The 17847-nt window shown below is 42.2% G+C and overlaps 1 protein-coding gene across 2 annotated transcripts in view; it reads right to left on the bottom strand.

Moving 5' to 3' along the window:
* Nucleotides 1-17847, bottom strand: part of LOC115090605 (sodium- and chloride-dependent betaine transporter-like) — a 230648-nt gene that overhangs the window by 85888 nt on the left and 126913 nt on the right. For both annotated transcript variants that reach the window (XM_029599946.1, XM_029599947.1), the window contains one exon: nucleotides 17563-17703. In XM_029599946.1, the coding sequence (XP_029455806.1) occupies nucleotides 17563-17703 (141 nt within the window). The remainder of the gene's footprint in view (nucleotides 1-17562; nucleotides 17704-17847) is intronic.

Raw genomic sequence — 17847 nt, 5'->3', positions numbered from 1 at the left:
ACCGAAGTGAGGTGGTGCACACATACAACCGCTCACCAACTGGTAGATAATCATACATGTGGCACGCAGTGTACAAGACTGAAAGGCCTCTATCTTGCTGCTGGACTACTATCTGTACCTTAACATTATTGTGTTCTTAGTTAATTTAAGTAGCTAATGGAGTAGGGATGTGAAAACTAAAAGTTATTTAAATTTATGTGATGTATTTCATGTTAATTTGGCAAAGGCCTTCAAAGGGACAATCAATCTATTGAAAAGAGCTGGCTCATACCCTTGTTTTTGATAAATCTCTGATTGATTTTTGGGGTAAGATGTCTCTTGCCCCTTTAAATGGGAGAAGAATCTAGAAATCAAATCTGCTTACTTTTCTTTTCTTTTTTTCAGGCACACACACTTAGAATTACCTAATGTTTCCTTTTAAATAAAGCACTCAAAAGATTAGTTTACACCACAATTTCATCCTCCCTCAAACAATAAGTCCCAGAATTAACCACTAAAGTGATACTCACTAATCCTCTTCAGCCATCAGCAAAATCTTCTTCTACTCTCAATACTCTCTCAGATATACAATAATAAATATGGAGGTCAATATTCAAAAGCCATTTAGATGGATAACTCACAAGTTATCTGACTAATACTAGGGGGTTGATTTAGCTGGATAACTAGATACCATATCTTCAAAGATATCTGGTTAAGTAGAGATCTATAAAAGGAAATATATATATATATATGTATTTATTTATTTTACTTTTATTTTAACAGCATTTATGAATTGTTTTACATATTGAAATAATCACCCATAGTGATGTAAATGAGCTTGTGCAATGCATAATTTATGCATCCAGTGCTGAATCTGACAGATATATCAATTAGGAGAGAACACATAATCAAATGCATTTTACCAACCATGTAAAATGCAGAGCAATCCAATCTCTCAAGTCCTTACGTCTATTCGCTATTATAGGGCAATAATTAATTGAGATGTGCATTCGTTTTTGCCGAATTAGACAATTTCAATGAAATTATCTAATTTGGCATGGTTCGGGGGCAACAAACCCTGAAAAGAATTTTTATGAAATTTCAGAAAAATTCATATTTTGGGTTAGTGCACATTAACCCAAAAATCAGGGGCCCACAAAAAAAAAAACCAACCCTGAATCGCGGGAAAAACGAAGTTTCCCATGGTTCCCCAAAAATGAAGCCCGAAACAAACCTACAAAACAATGCATATCTCTAATAATTAAGCTTCTAGAGGTCCCTTAAATTAGTGGTTACTCATATCCCCAGGTAAGTAAATCCATCTGAGACCAATCTAAGCTTCCCTAGACTTCAAGAAATTCTCAAACCCAGGGCCAAAGGAAGGAGTTCAGATTTTGTAAAATTTAGCTGAGATCCTGAGAAGATCCAAAATTCCTTACAAAACTGCATAAGGCCCGGATTGGATTTCTCCAGCTGAGTCAGATAAATCAAAACATCATTTGCGTATATAGATATTTTATGCTACATCCTCTCCACCGTAACCCCTTTAATCCCATCTACATCCTGGACAGCCTGAGCGAGTGTTTCTATTGCCATAGCAAAAAGGAGGGATAAAGGACACCTCTGCTTTGTCCCACTTAAAATTTTAAAAGGGGAGAGCAAACATCCATTCACCAGAACATAAGCTCTAGGAGAATTATAGAAAGCCTGTATCCAATGATTAAACTCCTCTGGGAAACTAATTTTTTCTATAATCTATCAGATGCCTTATTTACATCCAGAGCTAACACTGTTCCAGATAGCTCATGCATTTTAGCAACATGAATGATATTGAAAAGCCCCCTAGTATTATGGACAAACCATATTTATTTTATAAAACCTGCTTGATCTGGGTGAATAATTTGAGGTCTGTTTTCCCAAACTTAACTGCAGCACCTTCACCAAGATCTTAAAGGAGAATTTTCAAAACATTATGGCCCGGATTTTAAAAGGCCTACGCGCATAAATCATGTGGATTTACATGCATATGAGGCATTTACGCGTGCCAGGCCTATTTTAAAAAGGCCCAGCCACATATGTAAAGCCCCGGGATGCACGTATGTCCCAGGGCTTCGGAAAAGGGGCAGAAAGGGGGCAGAAAGGGGGCAGGGCGGGTCATGGCTTGCCAGCAGGGTACCAGCGCACACAACTTGCGCCTGCCCCAAGGCAGGTGCAGAAGGTAAGACAGAGGTCGGGGTGGGGGGGGGGGGGGTAGGTTAGGGGAAGGGAGGTTAGTTTAGGCGGTTGGGAAGTTCCCTCCCAGGCCGCTCTGAAATCGAGCGGCCTGGGAGGGAACAGGGAAAGGCTGCAAGTTGCACTAATGGGCACCCCCTTGACGCACTGGATGGTGCCGGCATCCAGTGCTCCTACCATGTGACAGGATCTGGCCAATGGCACGGATACTCTGTCACATGGTAAGGGCAAAGGGCCATCGGCGCCATTTTGATTAGTGGCAGCCGACGGCCCGGGAGCGGGAGGACGGCCCGGAGCAGACGATCACTCCCTGGACCCCCACTGGACCACCAGGTACCTGTAAAAAGTTTTTTGGTGGGGTCAGGAGGGTGGGGGAAGCTAAGGGGTTACTTTTAAAAGGTCGGGTGGGTTTTTTGTTTATCGGCTCAGGCGCAGCCGATAAACAAAACCGCGATCGGGCCCGATTGAAAAAAACCCACATGTGAATCGGAACCGGAATCCGAACCGATTCCGGTTCCGATTCACATCTCTACTGTATATGTTAACCAACACAAACTCTTGAGAGAAAAAAGACAGCAACGCAGTACTAAATACCAACATCCAGTATCTACTTTTGCATTCAAGACCTGCAGAAGAAGATGTTTATGTATCAGAACACATACAACTCTGCTCTGTGAAGTATAGGCTGCTGCCCATACCTGCCCCTCCCAGTCCCTTTTCAACGTTTCGTGCTCTGCCCTTGACAAGTGGGTCTCCTGTAAGAGTGCTGCCTGGGCCTTAGAAAGTTTAAGAAACTCAAACAAACGTTTCCTCTTATTTGGATGAGAAATCCCCCTGATGTTGTGAGAGATGATCTTAACCTGACCAGGCATTGTAAATGTGTAAAAAAATATATGGTGAAAAAGATGGAAATCTGACAAATGTATAGACACTTTAAAAACTAGACCAGCAGTAATTTATGAAGTGCCAAATGAAAGAATTCTCCAACATTTGACCGTGCTTTCTGAATTTCCCCCACCCCCTACATTTAAAGACTTCTACAAACAATATGCCCCTCTGTAAACCATAAAAAACAAATTATGAGACCAACAATATATACGGACTGTAATTCATGATACATGCGCAGACAAACCGACACTTAACAAAATTAATACTGGCACCCCTCGTAGAATATAACCTCGACTGAGTAACCGAGTGGGACATTCATCAGACTTCAGAGGCCCCTCTTCAGCAGTAAGCATTCATAACTGAACTCGCTATAACCCATCGTCCCAACTCTAAGGCACATCATAAGCCGTTATCACTCCCCCCCCCCCATCCTGCCCAACTCCATAACTCCCTCCTTCCCGAACTGACCAAGGCAAACCCCCCACCCCTACCCCGACTCCCTTCCTCACCTTCTCCCCAATCCTTACAGTTTCCTAAGCTACCCCTTCCCCTGTCAGAATCAGTAATAAAGACACCAAAACCAATATATAATAAAAAAAAAAAAAATAGTGGCTAGATATGCCCGTATTAGGTGAAGCCTAAGTTTAATGCAGAAATCTCATGGACGTTTTTTTTGAAAAGCGTCCCTTCCTCACCAGTGGTGAACTGTGCTCCAAGCCACTGCCAGCATGTGCTGTGTGAACCTCCTTTCCCCCGCTCTAACTCTCATCTTTTTATTTTTTTTTCTGTTTATTGATTTTGTTGGAACAAAGATTACTGTTATAAACAGCCTTGACAAACTTCAAGTACACATTATACAATACTCTACCAAATACATACAACATTCAGAATTTTACAACCTAATCCTTGAATTCTTTCCCCTACCCATCCCCCGTCCCCTCCTCCCCTCCCTCCCCCCGCTTCATTATCAAATAAGGATACCTGCAAAGATACATATATATATGCAAATATAAAGAAAATGCAAATATAAATAAGCTAATAGGTTGTGCTAAGTATAACCATTTATAGGTATTCCCATTTCTATATTACCCTGTAAAAGGAAATCACAAAATAACATACTATAACAGTTGTAGATTCAAAATTGTGATCTTTGCCACAGGAGATAAATCTACAAAGGATCCTGTTTAGTGTTAGAGAGACATTTTGCTGAAATATATTCAAATGTGAATAGCTGTCTCAGTCTATTCTCCCAGTGGGGCAAGCAAGGCACTTCAAATTTGGTCCAATGCGCTAAAATTGTTTTCTTCACTATAAGCCCTGCCTTATCTAGAAAAACATGCTGTTGATTGCTAATTTCCGGTTTCTCTTTATCATATAGGCTAAAAAGCCAAGTTCTAGGATGAGTCAAAATAGTCAGTCCAAGCATCAAAAAACATCTCATCACTACTATTTCCCAGAATGCATATATTTTAGCGCATTTCCAAAAAGCATGTATAAAATCACTGTCTTCCTCTCCACACTTGGGACACTAAGCCAAAGTGCATATTTTTGCATATATCTTGCTAGAGATAAATTTGCCAAATAAATTTAGGTTGTTTTTCCCTCAAAACAATGTTCTCTGTAATATATGGAATGTGCAAGGGGAGAGAGCAGGAGAAGGAGAGGGCTGTCTGCCCCTCTCCCTGAGACTACCCGCTGAAGGAGAGGACTTGAATCTGTTGCCAGCTGTGGCGAAATGTAAGGAATTCGCCGCTGAGAGAGAGCCCTTGACTTCTTTCAACACCTGTGAAGAGAAGGACGCGGCTGCCTACGTCGGAAGGGTCATGGCCACGGATTTTAAATCTACCCATGGCGCGGCGCTTTGACGCCGCCGGCGCGACGCCAAAGCCATGCACGCCGAAGGGGCGCGTGGCTTGGTCCAGCTTAGTCCAGGTGAGTTTGGGTATTTGGCCAGGAACTTTGTCTTTGTTAACCTCCTCTTCGTGGATGGGGAAGAAGAGAAAAGCAAAGACATTGATGTCATCTCCAGTGCTTCAATAGCTCACCGGCCAAATGGATCAACATGTCGTCAGACAGAGGGTTGATTCAATAGAGGAAGTATTGAGAAGCTCGTCGTTAGCATCCCTTATTCCTGGGAAGGACCTGTTTTACCACGCGGCCAAACAAGAGTCCATCTGCTGAAATGGCGAGAGAATTGGTAGGATTAAATCCTTTGGAAGTAAGCTTGGTGACCTGAGCAGAAAATCAAGGGACTGAGAAATCTTTACTTAACATTTTAAATGTTGACCCTATTCCAGTTTCTACTGGTAGCATTATCATGGATTCTCCTCCAGATAATATTACTTTATCTGATTTACGGAAAGCAATCTCAAAATTAGATAATAATATTGCAGTTATGAATAGATCCTTGTCTGCTGTGATTAATACTAATACAGAAATAAATAACGAGCAGGGGATAAAAGTCTTAAAATGTGAAAAAGATATATCTGATTTGAAAGAGAGAATGCAATTGGTACAATTATCAATTACCCAAGCTGGCCAAAAGTCCCTGGGGGTCCAGCGGGGGTCCGGGAGCGATCTCCTGCACATGTGATGTCGGGAGCCAGGAACCAAAATGGCGCCGGCGCTACCTTTGCCCTGTCACATGATAAGGGCAAAGGGCCACCGGCGCCATTTCTCAATGCAGCAGTGGCCAGAGAGCTGGAGATCGCGTTGGGACCCCCCCCCCCCCACTGGACCCCAGGTAATTTAAAACATTTTGGGGGGTTCAGGAGGGTGGGGGATTTGTTTTAAAGGATCGGGGTGGGTTTTAGGTTTTTTTTTGGTGTGCCAGTTTTCCCGCGCCCTATTTAACGATACAATACAAATGCCCCTGACGATAAATCGGGGGCATTTGTATTGTATCGTGCACTCTAAAGATTTTGGACGATTTTAAAATTATCTGACGATAATTTTAATCGTTCAAAAACGATTCACATCCCTAATATGTATTCCACACATTAAGAAAGGTGGAAGGAAGGCAAAATGATTAACATCATGGTTAAAAGGTGAGGTGAAAGAGGCTATTTTAGGGAAAAAAAATCCTTCAAAAATTGGAAGAAGGATCCATCTGAAGAAAATAGGATAAAACATAAGCATTGTCAAGTTAAGTGTAAAACATTGATAAGACAGGCGAAGAGAGAATTTGAAATGAAGTTGGCTATACAGGCAAAAACTCATAATAAAAACTTTTTAAAATATATCCGAAGCAAGAAACCTGTGAGGGAGTCGGTTGGACCATTAGATGACCAAGGGGTTAAAGGAGCTCTTAGGGAAGATAAGGCTATTGCAGAAAGACTAAATGAATTCTTTGCTTCTGTGTTTACTAATGAGGATGTTGGGGCGATACCAGTTCCGGAGATGGTTTTCAGGGTTGATGAGTCAGACGAACTGAACGAAATTACTGTGAACCTGGAAGATGTAGTAGGCCAGATTGACAAACTAAAGAGTAGCAAATCACCTGGACCAGACGGTATGCATCCTAGGGTACTGAAGGAACTAAAAAATGAAATTTGTGATCTATTAGTTAAAATTTGTAACCTAACATTAAAATCATCCATTGTACCTGAAGACTGGCGGGTGGCCAATGTAACCCCAACATTTAAAAAAAGGCTCCAGGGGCAATCCGGGTAAATATAGACCAGTGAGCCTGACTTCAGTGCCTTGAAAAATAGTGGAAACTATTCTCAAGATCAAAATCGTAGAGCATATAGAAAGACATGGCATAATGGAACACAGTCAACATGGATTTACCCAAGGGAAGTCTTGCCTAATACATCTGCTTCATTTTTTTGAAGGGGTTAATAAACATGTGGATATAGGTGAACCGGTAGATGTAGTGTATTTGGATTTTCAGAAGGCATTTGACAAAGTCCCTCATGAGAGGCTTCTACGAAAACTAAAAAGTCATGGGATAGGAGGAGATGTCCTTTCGTGGATTACAAACTGGTTAAAAGACAGGAAACAGAGAGTAGGATTAAATGGTCAAATTTCTCAGTGGAAAAGGGTAAACAGTGGAGTGCCTCAGGTATCTGTACTTGGACCGGTGCTTTTCAATGTGGGGTAGATTTTAAAAAATTGCGCGTTCGCGTACTTTTGTTGGCGCACCAGTCGCAAACAAAAGTACGCTGGATTTTATAAGATACGCTCGTAGCCACGCATTTCTTATAAAATCCTGGATCGGCGCGTGCAAGGCTGCCGATTTTGGGCAGCCGGCGCGCGCCGAGCCGCGCAGCCTGCCTCGGAGGGAACTCTCTTTCGCCCTCTCCTCACCTTACCCTCCCTTCCTCTATTTAACCCACCCCCCCAGCCCTATCTAAACCCCCCCCTACCTTTGTCCACGGATTTACGCCTCCTGGAGGGAGAAGTAAATCCATGTGCGCCAGCGGGCCGCTGGTGCGCCGAGACGCAACCCAGGGGTGGTTCCGGAGGGCACGGCCATGCCGCGTCCCGCCCCCAAAATGCCGCGTCGATCGGCCCCACCCCCGACACTCCCCTGACAAAAAACACCGGGTCTTATGCGAGTCCCGGGGCTCTGCGCGCGCCGGCAGGCCTATGGAAAATAGGCGCGCCAGCGCGCAAGGCCCTGCTCGCATAAATCCGGGTGGATTTACGCGAGCAGGGCTTTTAAAATCCGCCCCTATATATATAAATGATCTGGAAAGGAATATGATGAGTGAGGTTACCAAATTTGTGGATGAGTAGTTAAATCACAAGTGGACTGTGATACATTACAGGAGGACCTTGCAAGACTGGAAGATTGGGCATCCAAATGGCAGATGAAATTTAATGTGGACAAGTGCAAGGTGTTGCATATAGGGAAAAATAACCCTTGCTATAGTTACACGATGTTAGGTTCCATATTAGGAGCTACCAGCCAGGAAAAAGATCTAGGCATCATAATGGATAATACTTTAAAATTGTCGGCTCAGTGTGCTGCAGCAGTCAAAAAAGCAAACAGAATGTTAGGAATTATTAGGAAGGGAATGGTTAATAAAACGGAAAATGTCATAATGCCTCTATATTGCTCCATGGTGAGACTGCACTTTGAATACTGTGTACAATTCTGGTCGCCGCATCTCAAAAAAGATATAGTTGCAATGGAGAAGGTACAGAGAAGGGCAACCAAAATGATAAAGGGGGTGGAACAGCTCCCCTATGAGGAAAGGCTGTTCAGCTTGGAGAAGAGATGGCTGAGAGGGGATATGATAGAGATCTTTAAGATCATGAGAGGTCTTGAACGAGTAGATGTGACTCGGTTATTTACACTTTCAAATAATAGAAGGACTAGGGTGCATTCCATGAAGTTAGCAAGTAGCACATTTAAGACTAATTGGAGAAAATTATTTTTCACTCAACGCACAATTAAGCTCTGGAATTTGTTGCCAGAGGATGTGGTTAGTGCAGTTAGTGTAGCTGGGTTCAAAAAAGGTTTGGATAAGTTCTTGGAGGAGAAGTCCATTACCGGCTATTAATCAAGTTTACTTAGGGAATAGCCACTGCTATTAATTTTATCAGTACTCCAACATAAACATGCAAGGGAATATTTGCTTGGTGGTAATCTTGTACGGGGGTTATTCAATGAGGGTAACCGATTTGCAGTTATCCTCTGGTGAACCTCCGTCTATTATTCTTTTATTAAGTTGAACAAAATCTCACGAACTCTTTTTATTAATTTTCAATTTTTCTAAAAATCCCTTCTCCCCTGCTGCTTTTCCGCCCCACTGGTGTCCTGTTTCATACTTATCGGGACGTCGCCTCCGTGTCCAATAAAGGGTTCACAGCGTGTAGTAAACTTGTGTTCAGCTTCTTTTGTCTTACGAGCGACGCCTGTTGTGCTACAAGCCTGTTGTGTTACAAGCACAACAGGCGTCGCTCGTAAGACAAAAGAAGCTGAACACAAGTTTACTACACGCTGTGAACCCTTTATTGGACACGGCATACTCTCCCATAGTCCCTGAAGCAGGCACATCGTGCCGAAACATGGCCCGTGTCGGACAAGCAGCTCCGTACCCATAAGATACTACAGAGGCGACGTCCCGATAAGTATGAAACAGGACACCAGTGGGGCGGAAAAGCAGCAGGGGAGAAGGGATTTTTAGAAAAATTGAAAATTAGGACAAGCAGCTCCGTACCCATAAGATACTACAGAGGCGACGTCCCGATAAGTATGAAACAGGACACCAGTGGGGCGGAAAAGCAGCAGGGGAGAAGGGATTTTTAGAAAAATTGAAAATTAATAAAAAGAGTTCGTGAGACTTTGTTCAACTTAATAAAAGAATAATAGACGGAGATTCACCAGAGGATAACTGCAAATCGGTTACCCTCATTGAATAACCCCCGTACAAGATTACCACCAAGCAAATATTCCCTTGCATGTTTATGTTGGAGTATTTTTGAAAAGGGAAAGAGGTTGGTTAGTGACTAATTAATTTCATCAGTAGCATGGGATCTTCTTAGTGTTTGGGTAATTGCCAGGTTCTTGTGGCCTGGTTTGGCCTCTGTTGGAAACAGGATGCTGGGCTTGATGGAACCTTGGTCTGATCCAGCATGGCAATTTCTTATGTTCTTATGTTCAATGTTGATAAAACCAAGGTTATGAAAATAAGTAGAGATTCTTTATGAGATGTGCCATCCTCTTATGTCTTTGGGGGCCAATCTATTTCTTTAGCAGTACAGATCTATAATCGTGGTGTGATATTGGATTCTAATCTTACCATTTATCAAGTCTTTAGTCAAAGATACGTAGCTTGTAAAATCTTATCTAAGTTTATATGATTTCTGGTCAGTCCTCCAGGCTCTGATCTGCACACAGTTGGATTACTGTCATTTCATGTTTTCTCGATTTCCCAATGAATGCCTTGCATGCTCAGCAGATTGTTAAAAATGTCGCAGCCCAAAGGTTGCGCTGAAATTACACCAAAGCATTGAGTTTATTTATTATTTATTTATTTATTTATTTAAAATTCTTATATACCGCACAATGGGTAGGGGACTATCCGTCTAGGCGGTTTACATATTTGCACATACACAATTGGTATTACACATTAACAAACAGGTCATAAAATCATATACAAACAAATTAGAAGCATGTGAACACCGCAAAAAATTACTGTCGCTCCCGACGCAGCCGCGTTTGGCGAAACACGGGTCCGAGTCGGGGGACCCCTTTTGTTGAATCTTGCGCTGTCCTAAGCAATGGAGTATGCCGCCATGACAAAATAAAGAATTGATTGTATGGAATTTAAAGTGTGGGACTGACTCAATATTACTGCATTTCCTTGGTTGATTGGGCAACCCAAAGGTTAACCATATTTAACATATGTTAACATTTTGATCATATTTAACATATTTCTCCTGTACTCCTCTCCTTGCACTGATTACCAGACCAGTGGAGAATAAAACATAAAGTTGCTATATTGGTCCATAGATTATTGAATTTAAATAACTCCCATTGGGCAAACAATATGTTGCATGTTTATAAACCCTCTCTGACATTAAGGTCAGTGTAGATTGTTTTACTGAGAGTATCTTCCTCTTGTCATACTTGGCTTGGTGAGATGAACCCTGGATATGTGCAGGTTATACATTTTTAAATTAATAAATGGTCTCCCCAACTCCTTTTGGCACCCTCCCTGTCCCAAAAATAAAAATGAACAATGGCTCTACAGCCCTCTACGACTCCCTTCCTCTATGTAAAAGATGCTGAGGGACCTGGGCCTACCTGCTGTTTCTTAACCGGGGCCTACCCAGGGCTCTCCTGGGACCCTGCAACCACCCACCTTCCCCAGAATTAACTGCTGGAGCTGGGGAGTTCCCTGGCCTCCACTTATCCTTTCTAGAGGCTAGTGGTGTCCATAGGGCTGGCCTAAGTGTGACAGGCAGGGGGCAGGAACAAGTGGGTACTTTTCCTGCACTTTTGACCCTGGAAGCCCCTAAGAAGAGGTATGTGGCCCTGGTAGTTGATCCTGGGGTGCGGAACAGGGGATGGAGGGACCTGAACGGGCCCTGGCTGGACTTGTCTAAGTCAGCCAGGAAGGCCCACACTCCTTGTCTTTTGCAGAGAAGAAGGAGGGGTAGACTGCGTGGAAGAGGCCCTAGTTAGCTTTTTTGGGAGTGCAAGGGGGGGGGGGGCGGGGTCAGAGTGGAATGTGGCAGCTTGGCAGTTTGTTTCAGTTCTTATTTTTGTTTTGGGGGGTTTAGGTTTATTGGGGGGTGGGGGGGGGGGGGTAAACAAACCAAACCAGAAAAATTATTAAATGAACCCACCCAAAAAAATAATGAAACTCCTCCTTGCCAAAACAAAAAATGAATTGAAAAAAAATGCTGGGCCTACACATCCCTAGTACCTAGCAGGATCCCAAATAGTAGATGGATTCCCTGCTGCTTATGTCCAGAGATAGGTAAGTCTACCTGGTTAATAACAGTTTAATGACTTTTTCTCCAGGAATTTGCCCAAACCTTTTTTAAACCCAGCAACACTAACTGCTTTTACCACATTCTCTGGCAATGAATTTAAGAGCTTAATTGTGTGTTAATAAAAAAATATTTTCTCTAATTTGTTTTAAATGTGCAACCTAGTAACTTCATGGAGTGATCCTAGTCTTTGTATTTTTTGAAAGAGTAAACAACTGATTCGCATCTACCTGTTCTTCACCATCCATGATTTTAGAGACATCTATTATATCTTCCCTCAGATTTTCTTCTCTAAGCTGAATAGCCCTAGCATTTTCTCATAGAGGAGCCGTTCCACCTGCTTTAAAATTTTGGTCTCCCTTCTCTGTACCTTTTCTAGTTCCACTATATCTTTTCTGAGATGTGGCGACCAGAATTACACACAGTACTCTAGGTGTGGTTGCACCATGGAGCGATACAGAGGTATTATGACATTCTCTGTTTTATTCTCCATTCCTTTTCTATGAATTTCTAACATTCTGATTGCTTTTTGATCACTGCTGCACACTAAGCCAAGAATTTCAATATATAGTCCACTCTGAAAAGGGGAGGTTGGGACACATGGAAAGTAGCTCAGCCACACTGTAGAGGTGGGTGGTTGAGTTGTCGGTGTGTCAAATATACTTCTCAGTTTGTCTTCCAAATTACTATACTTTACAACTTATAATTCAAAGTGATGCTGGAGGACTGGCAGCTAAAAGAGAAGCAGGAGTGTTCATGCAGGCTTTCTTGTGACAGACAATGGTGCAAATATGATATGGGGAGTGGAAGATGGGGGCTAACGGGGACTCTGTTGCTTTGCCCACTTTTTGCACATGGCAATAATGGATGCCTTGAGTCTGAGGCCAAGGAACACAGCATTCCAGTTCTGAAGGACCTGATAGTCGCAAGAAGAAAAAGCAGGGCATTTTCACTGTAGCATGAAGGGTAGGTAATTTCTCTGTCAGAAGCAGGAATAAGTTGGGATGGCTCATAAGCAGCTGATTTAAGATGTTGGTGTTCCCTGGAATTCCACATATTCAATGTTGCAGAGGTTAGCAAACCAGCAGACAACCTTTCATGACATTTCTCTGGAAATGGACATAGGTTTGGATTGCCCCCTGAGGCATCATGATTGGGTAGTGATGAGACAGCTGATACAAGTTTTGAAGCATTTTGAGGATTCCATGGAGGATCTGAGTTCCAGAAGCACCACCTGGGTGGGGTCATCCCCATAGTAAATATTCTGGAGAAGAAGTTAGAAGGTTTCTGAAAGCAGAGGTGTTGCAGTTTGTTGACTCCTTGCAACAGCAGATACAAGCAGGTCTGATGGAAGACTATTTGGCACCCTAGATGAACCTTTATTAATGCACTCCTCACCCCTAACTTACCTACTGGTGGCTGCTGCAACACAATGCTTCCTCCTACTGGTGGCAGTATCTCTAGCACAGCTCTCCCTTTTTTGGCGATATTGGCTCTGGCAGAGCACTTCCTTGCACTGGCAGGATTTTGCTGCTCCCAAAAGTTTGCAACTCTCGATGAGCACCTAATTTTCCTAATGGAAGTATTAGCCCTGGGTGGAAGAGGGACTGAAACCTCTCACAGAAAACAATACTGTTTATGACCCACAGATGAAAGGGAGTTTAACCCTCCTGTCTCAGTGTCTCACTTCCATGAAGGAGATACAGTGATTAGAGTGCATGAACAAGAGCACCAGAGGCAGAGGCACAGTGAAGATGCAGCTCAGGAAAGAGTAGCCCCAGAGATTGAGCTACTAATTCCTCCCCCACCTTAATACACCACAGCCACATTGCCTCCAGTGTCTCCTGACACAGGCCAAAGATAGTGCAGATAGCAGGAGAGACCTCAACCCACTCCAGTAAAGAAGATCCCAGCAGAAATTTCTGTGACACAATAATACAATCCATTGATGGCATGGCCACAGATCCATTGGCATACAAGTTTGTGGTATGGCCAGACCTTGGTAAAGTAGCCTAGCATTAACTTTCCTGTCCACCAACCAATGTGCCCAGCAAACATGTTCTCTCAATGGCAGGGGACATTGTGAGCCCTCATCATTCACAACTGTTGCCAGAGTTATCGGAAAACTTGGTTTTCTTAAAAGTCAATCTGCCTTTGCTGGGTTTCCCAGAATTTCCATGTGAATGGTAGGAGGACTGGAAATCTTACTTCCATTCTGCCTTGCTGCCATATCTCTGATCCTGTATCTTGCTCCTACTCTGCTTTGCTTCCTACTCTGCTTTGCTTCCTCAATGTTCTTTGCCACACTCTATGCCTTGGGTGCTTAGGTGTCTGCATGCTCTTTGCCATACAACAGGCTCTTCTTCTAGGAGGTTTTGATGCCTCCCTGCTGTTTGTGATAACCTGCATTCTATGCCACTGTTTCTTAACCATCAGTCAATGGACCAGCACCAGATACTGGCAGAATTTCTGCCAGTCTGCGAAGCAATGGTGATTGCAGGAGAAATGAGGAAGAAACAAGAGCTACCATCTGCACATGCTGCACTGCATCCTGCACCGCAACCTGATCTCTAGAAGGCAGGTCTGAGATAAGAGCAGGCACTGACTTAGTCTCATGCTATCTTCTTAACATTCAGCAACAGTTGCTCCCCTCCCAGAGATCAGATCTTGGAACTAAACCCAACTGGGAATAAAGTCTACAGGGCAGGAGTATTATATTAGTGTTGCTGGCTTGCAGTGGGAAGTGAGAGATTGATTTATTATCTTGTTTTTTTTTATGACCAACTGGTGGCTGACTGGATGGGAGAGAGAAGGAGAGGAAGTGATTTATTTGTCAGTGATCAACTGGTGGCAGGCTGAGAAGGACAGGGAAGGGGTTTTTTTTTCCCTTTTTTGAGAACAATATTGTTGTCTGGCTGGGAGAAGGAAGAAGGGAGAGAGAGAGAGCATATTTATTTATTTATTATAAATAAAAACTAATATTTTTTAGAAACACATTTCTTAATTAGCCTTCTTAAAATGACACAGGCCAGTTATAAGGCTAACCCATGGGCATACTTGGGAACTCTGGATTTTGCCAGGAAACTCCAGAATTCTAAAGGAATTGCCAAGTTTCCAGGCCAACACAAAAAACCTCTGAATTGGGTGCAGAACCGGCCCATGTGGCCCTGGAAGAAGTCAACTGGGTTGCACCACATGGGCAGGAAGGAGGTGAAGAGTCATCTACATCTGCCCATGTGATAGAAGAAGGTGGTCTCCCATTAGCTCGCACAGCCAGAAAAAGAAGGCGATTTCTTGGTTATATAGGCATGAAGGAAGAGGCTGCACTGCTAATGTCACCATCTGGCAGGCCCATCAAAGAAGGAGGCTTGAAAGAGGACACTGGAACATGATCACTGCAAAACACAGTACTGTAGAGTGACATAGGAGGCTGGATCTTGAGGGGAAGAGTTCTTGGGTGGAGCTGGATAGAAGGCTAACAGTGGTCAAATCAGGCTTGGGGGGAAAGAAAGATGACAGTTGTCAGGTTGGGTTTGGGGGGAGGGGCAAGGAGAAAGGTCCCCCATATTCTAGTCACTACTGTCCACCACTTCAGCAACTTTACAAAACAGACAATCCTCTAACAAATCCTCCAACCTGACAGGAAAGGAGAAATTCCTCAAATACATATTAAGCTTGTAAAACAAAACCATCCTCTATCTTCATACTGGATACTTCTGAGCAAACTCCATACAGTGGTGTGATACGCAAAATTGCAACACCACTTTTCCTGAGATAAAACAGCTACAAGTATAAAAACCTTTACGACCTCTGCCAAATGATGACTTCTTCATGCTTCTCATGCATCTCTCTCAACAAGCATTTTACGTGATCTCCCTTCACTTGATAAGCCTGACAGTATGTAGGCTTACTGAAACATGCCAAATGAAAAAGGAGGCGTATAGGAGGCAATTTTAAAACTTTGCTGTGCAGTTCATGGGTACGTTTTACCTGTGGACTTTGCACCAAGTTTAAAAAAGAAAATGTGTGCATATTTTCCGTTTGAAACATGCTGGGGGTACAAAGTAACCACGGACTTTTACACCTCCTATTCATGCAGGTAGATATTTTTTATGAATCTGAAAATATAATTTTTGTGCATGTAGACTTGAACATACAATCTATTGGGTGAATTTTCAAAGGAGTTAAGCATGTAATGTAACATACTATGATAGCAATTTTTAAAAGCCATTTAACAGCATTAAGTGTACTTCATGCAGGTAAAATATATTGACAATTCAATGGCATAAATTATAGCAATTTTCAAAAGCCCACTTACATGGGGGAAGTTCATTTAAACATATAAAACACAGTTTTAAGCATGCAAATACTTTAAAAAAAACTGTTATGAATGTTATTTTCCATTCCTGCCCAGAACACACATGCCTCTGGGAATGCTTGAAGTATGAGTTCTGTTCCACAATGCATGCACTTTCAGCCATATCAAGGGAAGGCAATTTTCAGACAGACAATTTAGGCACATAAATTGCTTTTAGCCCAGATAAATGGCTTTGAAAATTGGCATAAGGTAGAATTTGTTTCAAAGTCTAATTCGATTTTTTTCATAGAGGCAATTTCAGCAGGTCAAAATGTTCAACTTGTGTTAATTAAAATTGTCAAGCAACAACAAAGGCGAGCAGTCCAGCCAAAAATAATCAATGAAGAATCCAACAAAGAAGGACAGCAAAATTACTGATGTCCTTTATAACTCAAAACATTTTTATTGTATGTCAGGTGAATGTGTCAGCGTACCAACGTAGCTAACAGAAGCTGCACGGTCCCACGGACATTTGCCTGACATACAATAAAAATGTTTTAAGTTATAAAAATCATTAATAATTTTGTTGTCCTTCCTTGTTGGATTCTTCATTAATTAAAATTGTGCCATGACACTACATTTAACCTCCCTGCTTATGGAAGAAGTATTGAGGGCTCAGTATTCAGATAAAAGACATGATCTTGGTTTAATATCTCATTCAGAAGATGGAAATCTCAGCTGCATAGAGCCCTTGCCCTTCACTCCATGTTAGGCCATTGATTCAGCACTGGCTCAGGAAGCAAGAGTACCATCCACTGAGCCACTGACACTGCTTTGCATAGCACATGTTGTTGCCTAGAAGGTTCCCGACTAACAAGTGATGGGCTTAGCTTCTGCAATCTGTACCCAAAGGGGATATAACTGTAGAGTCAATAATATCACAGCTACAAAGTTCAGAACAGTAGAGTTGTAATCTACTATCAGTGATAATAACAGCAGCAGCCATGATAATTTAGTTTTATAATAGTCTCGTATAATTACATAAGATTGCAGATTTCCTTATTGTCTTAGCATTGTAAACGTGGATGTGCAAATGCCTTCTGGCTACCTTAAATGTTCTTACACTGGCCATGACACAATTATTAGAGACGATGAGTCAATTCATTTATGGTGTTTCCAGCACAGTATACACTCCTTTATGATTCTATTCGTCAGATTGTCCTCACTGTCAATGGAATATTACTTAATATGGACTCCTTGCTAATGGAGTGCTTTACAGTATGTACCAAGCAGTGGTTGGCAGCTGCATATCAATATACAGTACACTAAAAGAAAACTAAATGATCTCTAATGCTATTCTGAGTACTCCAGTTCCATTTGTACAGATATTAACTGAGAACCTCTGATGTATGAAATATGGAGAGAGAACAGTAACAGTTTTACAGCTGCAATTAGGTAAATTGAGACACAAGCAGATAAAGTGGCTCATTCAAGGTTACAAAGAGTCAGAAGCAGACCTGAAATTCCAACAGCCCAAAAGCTGTAGAAATCAATTTGACTCCCAATCCTGCACTAATAGACCATACCTCAAAGGGATATCATGATAGCTCCACAATAATTTGCCACTGTTTCAGTAATTTACCATTGCTAAGAAAGGTGATTCTTCTAGTACTGTACCCTTATTCTTCTGTCCTCCCAGAGAATATTTATACCTGTATTCCAGGTGTGATTGCATTGGGCCCAAGGAAGCACTGCAGCAAAGGAACTGAATAGGTAGAAAAGGGCCCAGGCCAGGACAACAATGTAGTAGATGTTCAGGTAGGATTCTATTACTTGGGAGGCATATCCAATTCCTGTGATGGAGGAAAAAAAAGAGACACAGATGAGCTCACATAGAAAATACTTTATATATGAAAGAGGTTGGAGAATGGGACAGAACAACTAAAACAGAGAAAAAGGCACGAGCATTTCTAAGAATAATATCATATTTTCCTCAA

This window comes from Rhinatrema bivittatum, chromosome 4 (genome assembly GCF_901001135.1).
Source record: "Rhinatrema bivittatum chromosome 4, aRhiBiv1.1, whole genome shotgun sequence".
NCBI classification, from domain to species: Eukaryota; Metazoa; Chordata; class Amphibia; order Gymnophiona; family Rhinatrematidae; genus Rhinatrema; species Rhinatrema bivittatum.
This window is presented reverse-complemented; position numbering and strand designations above follow the sequence as displayed.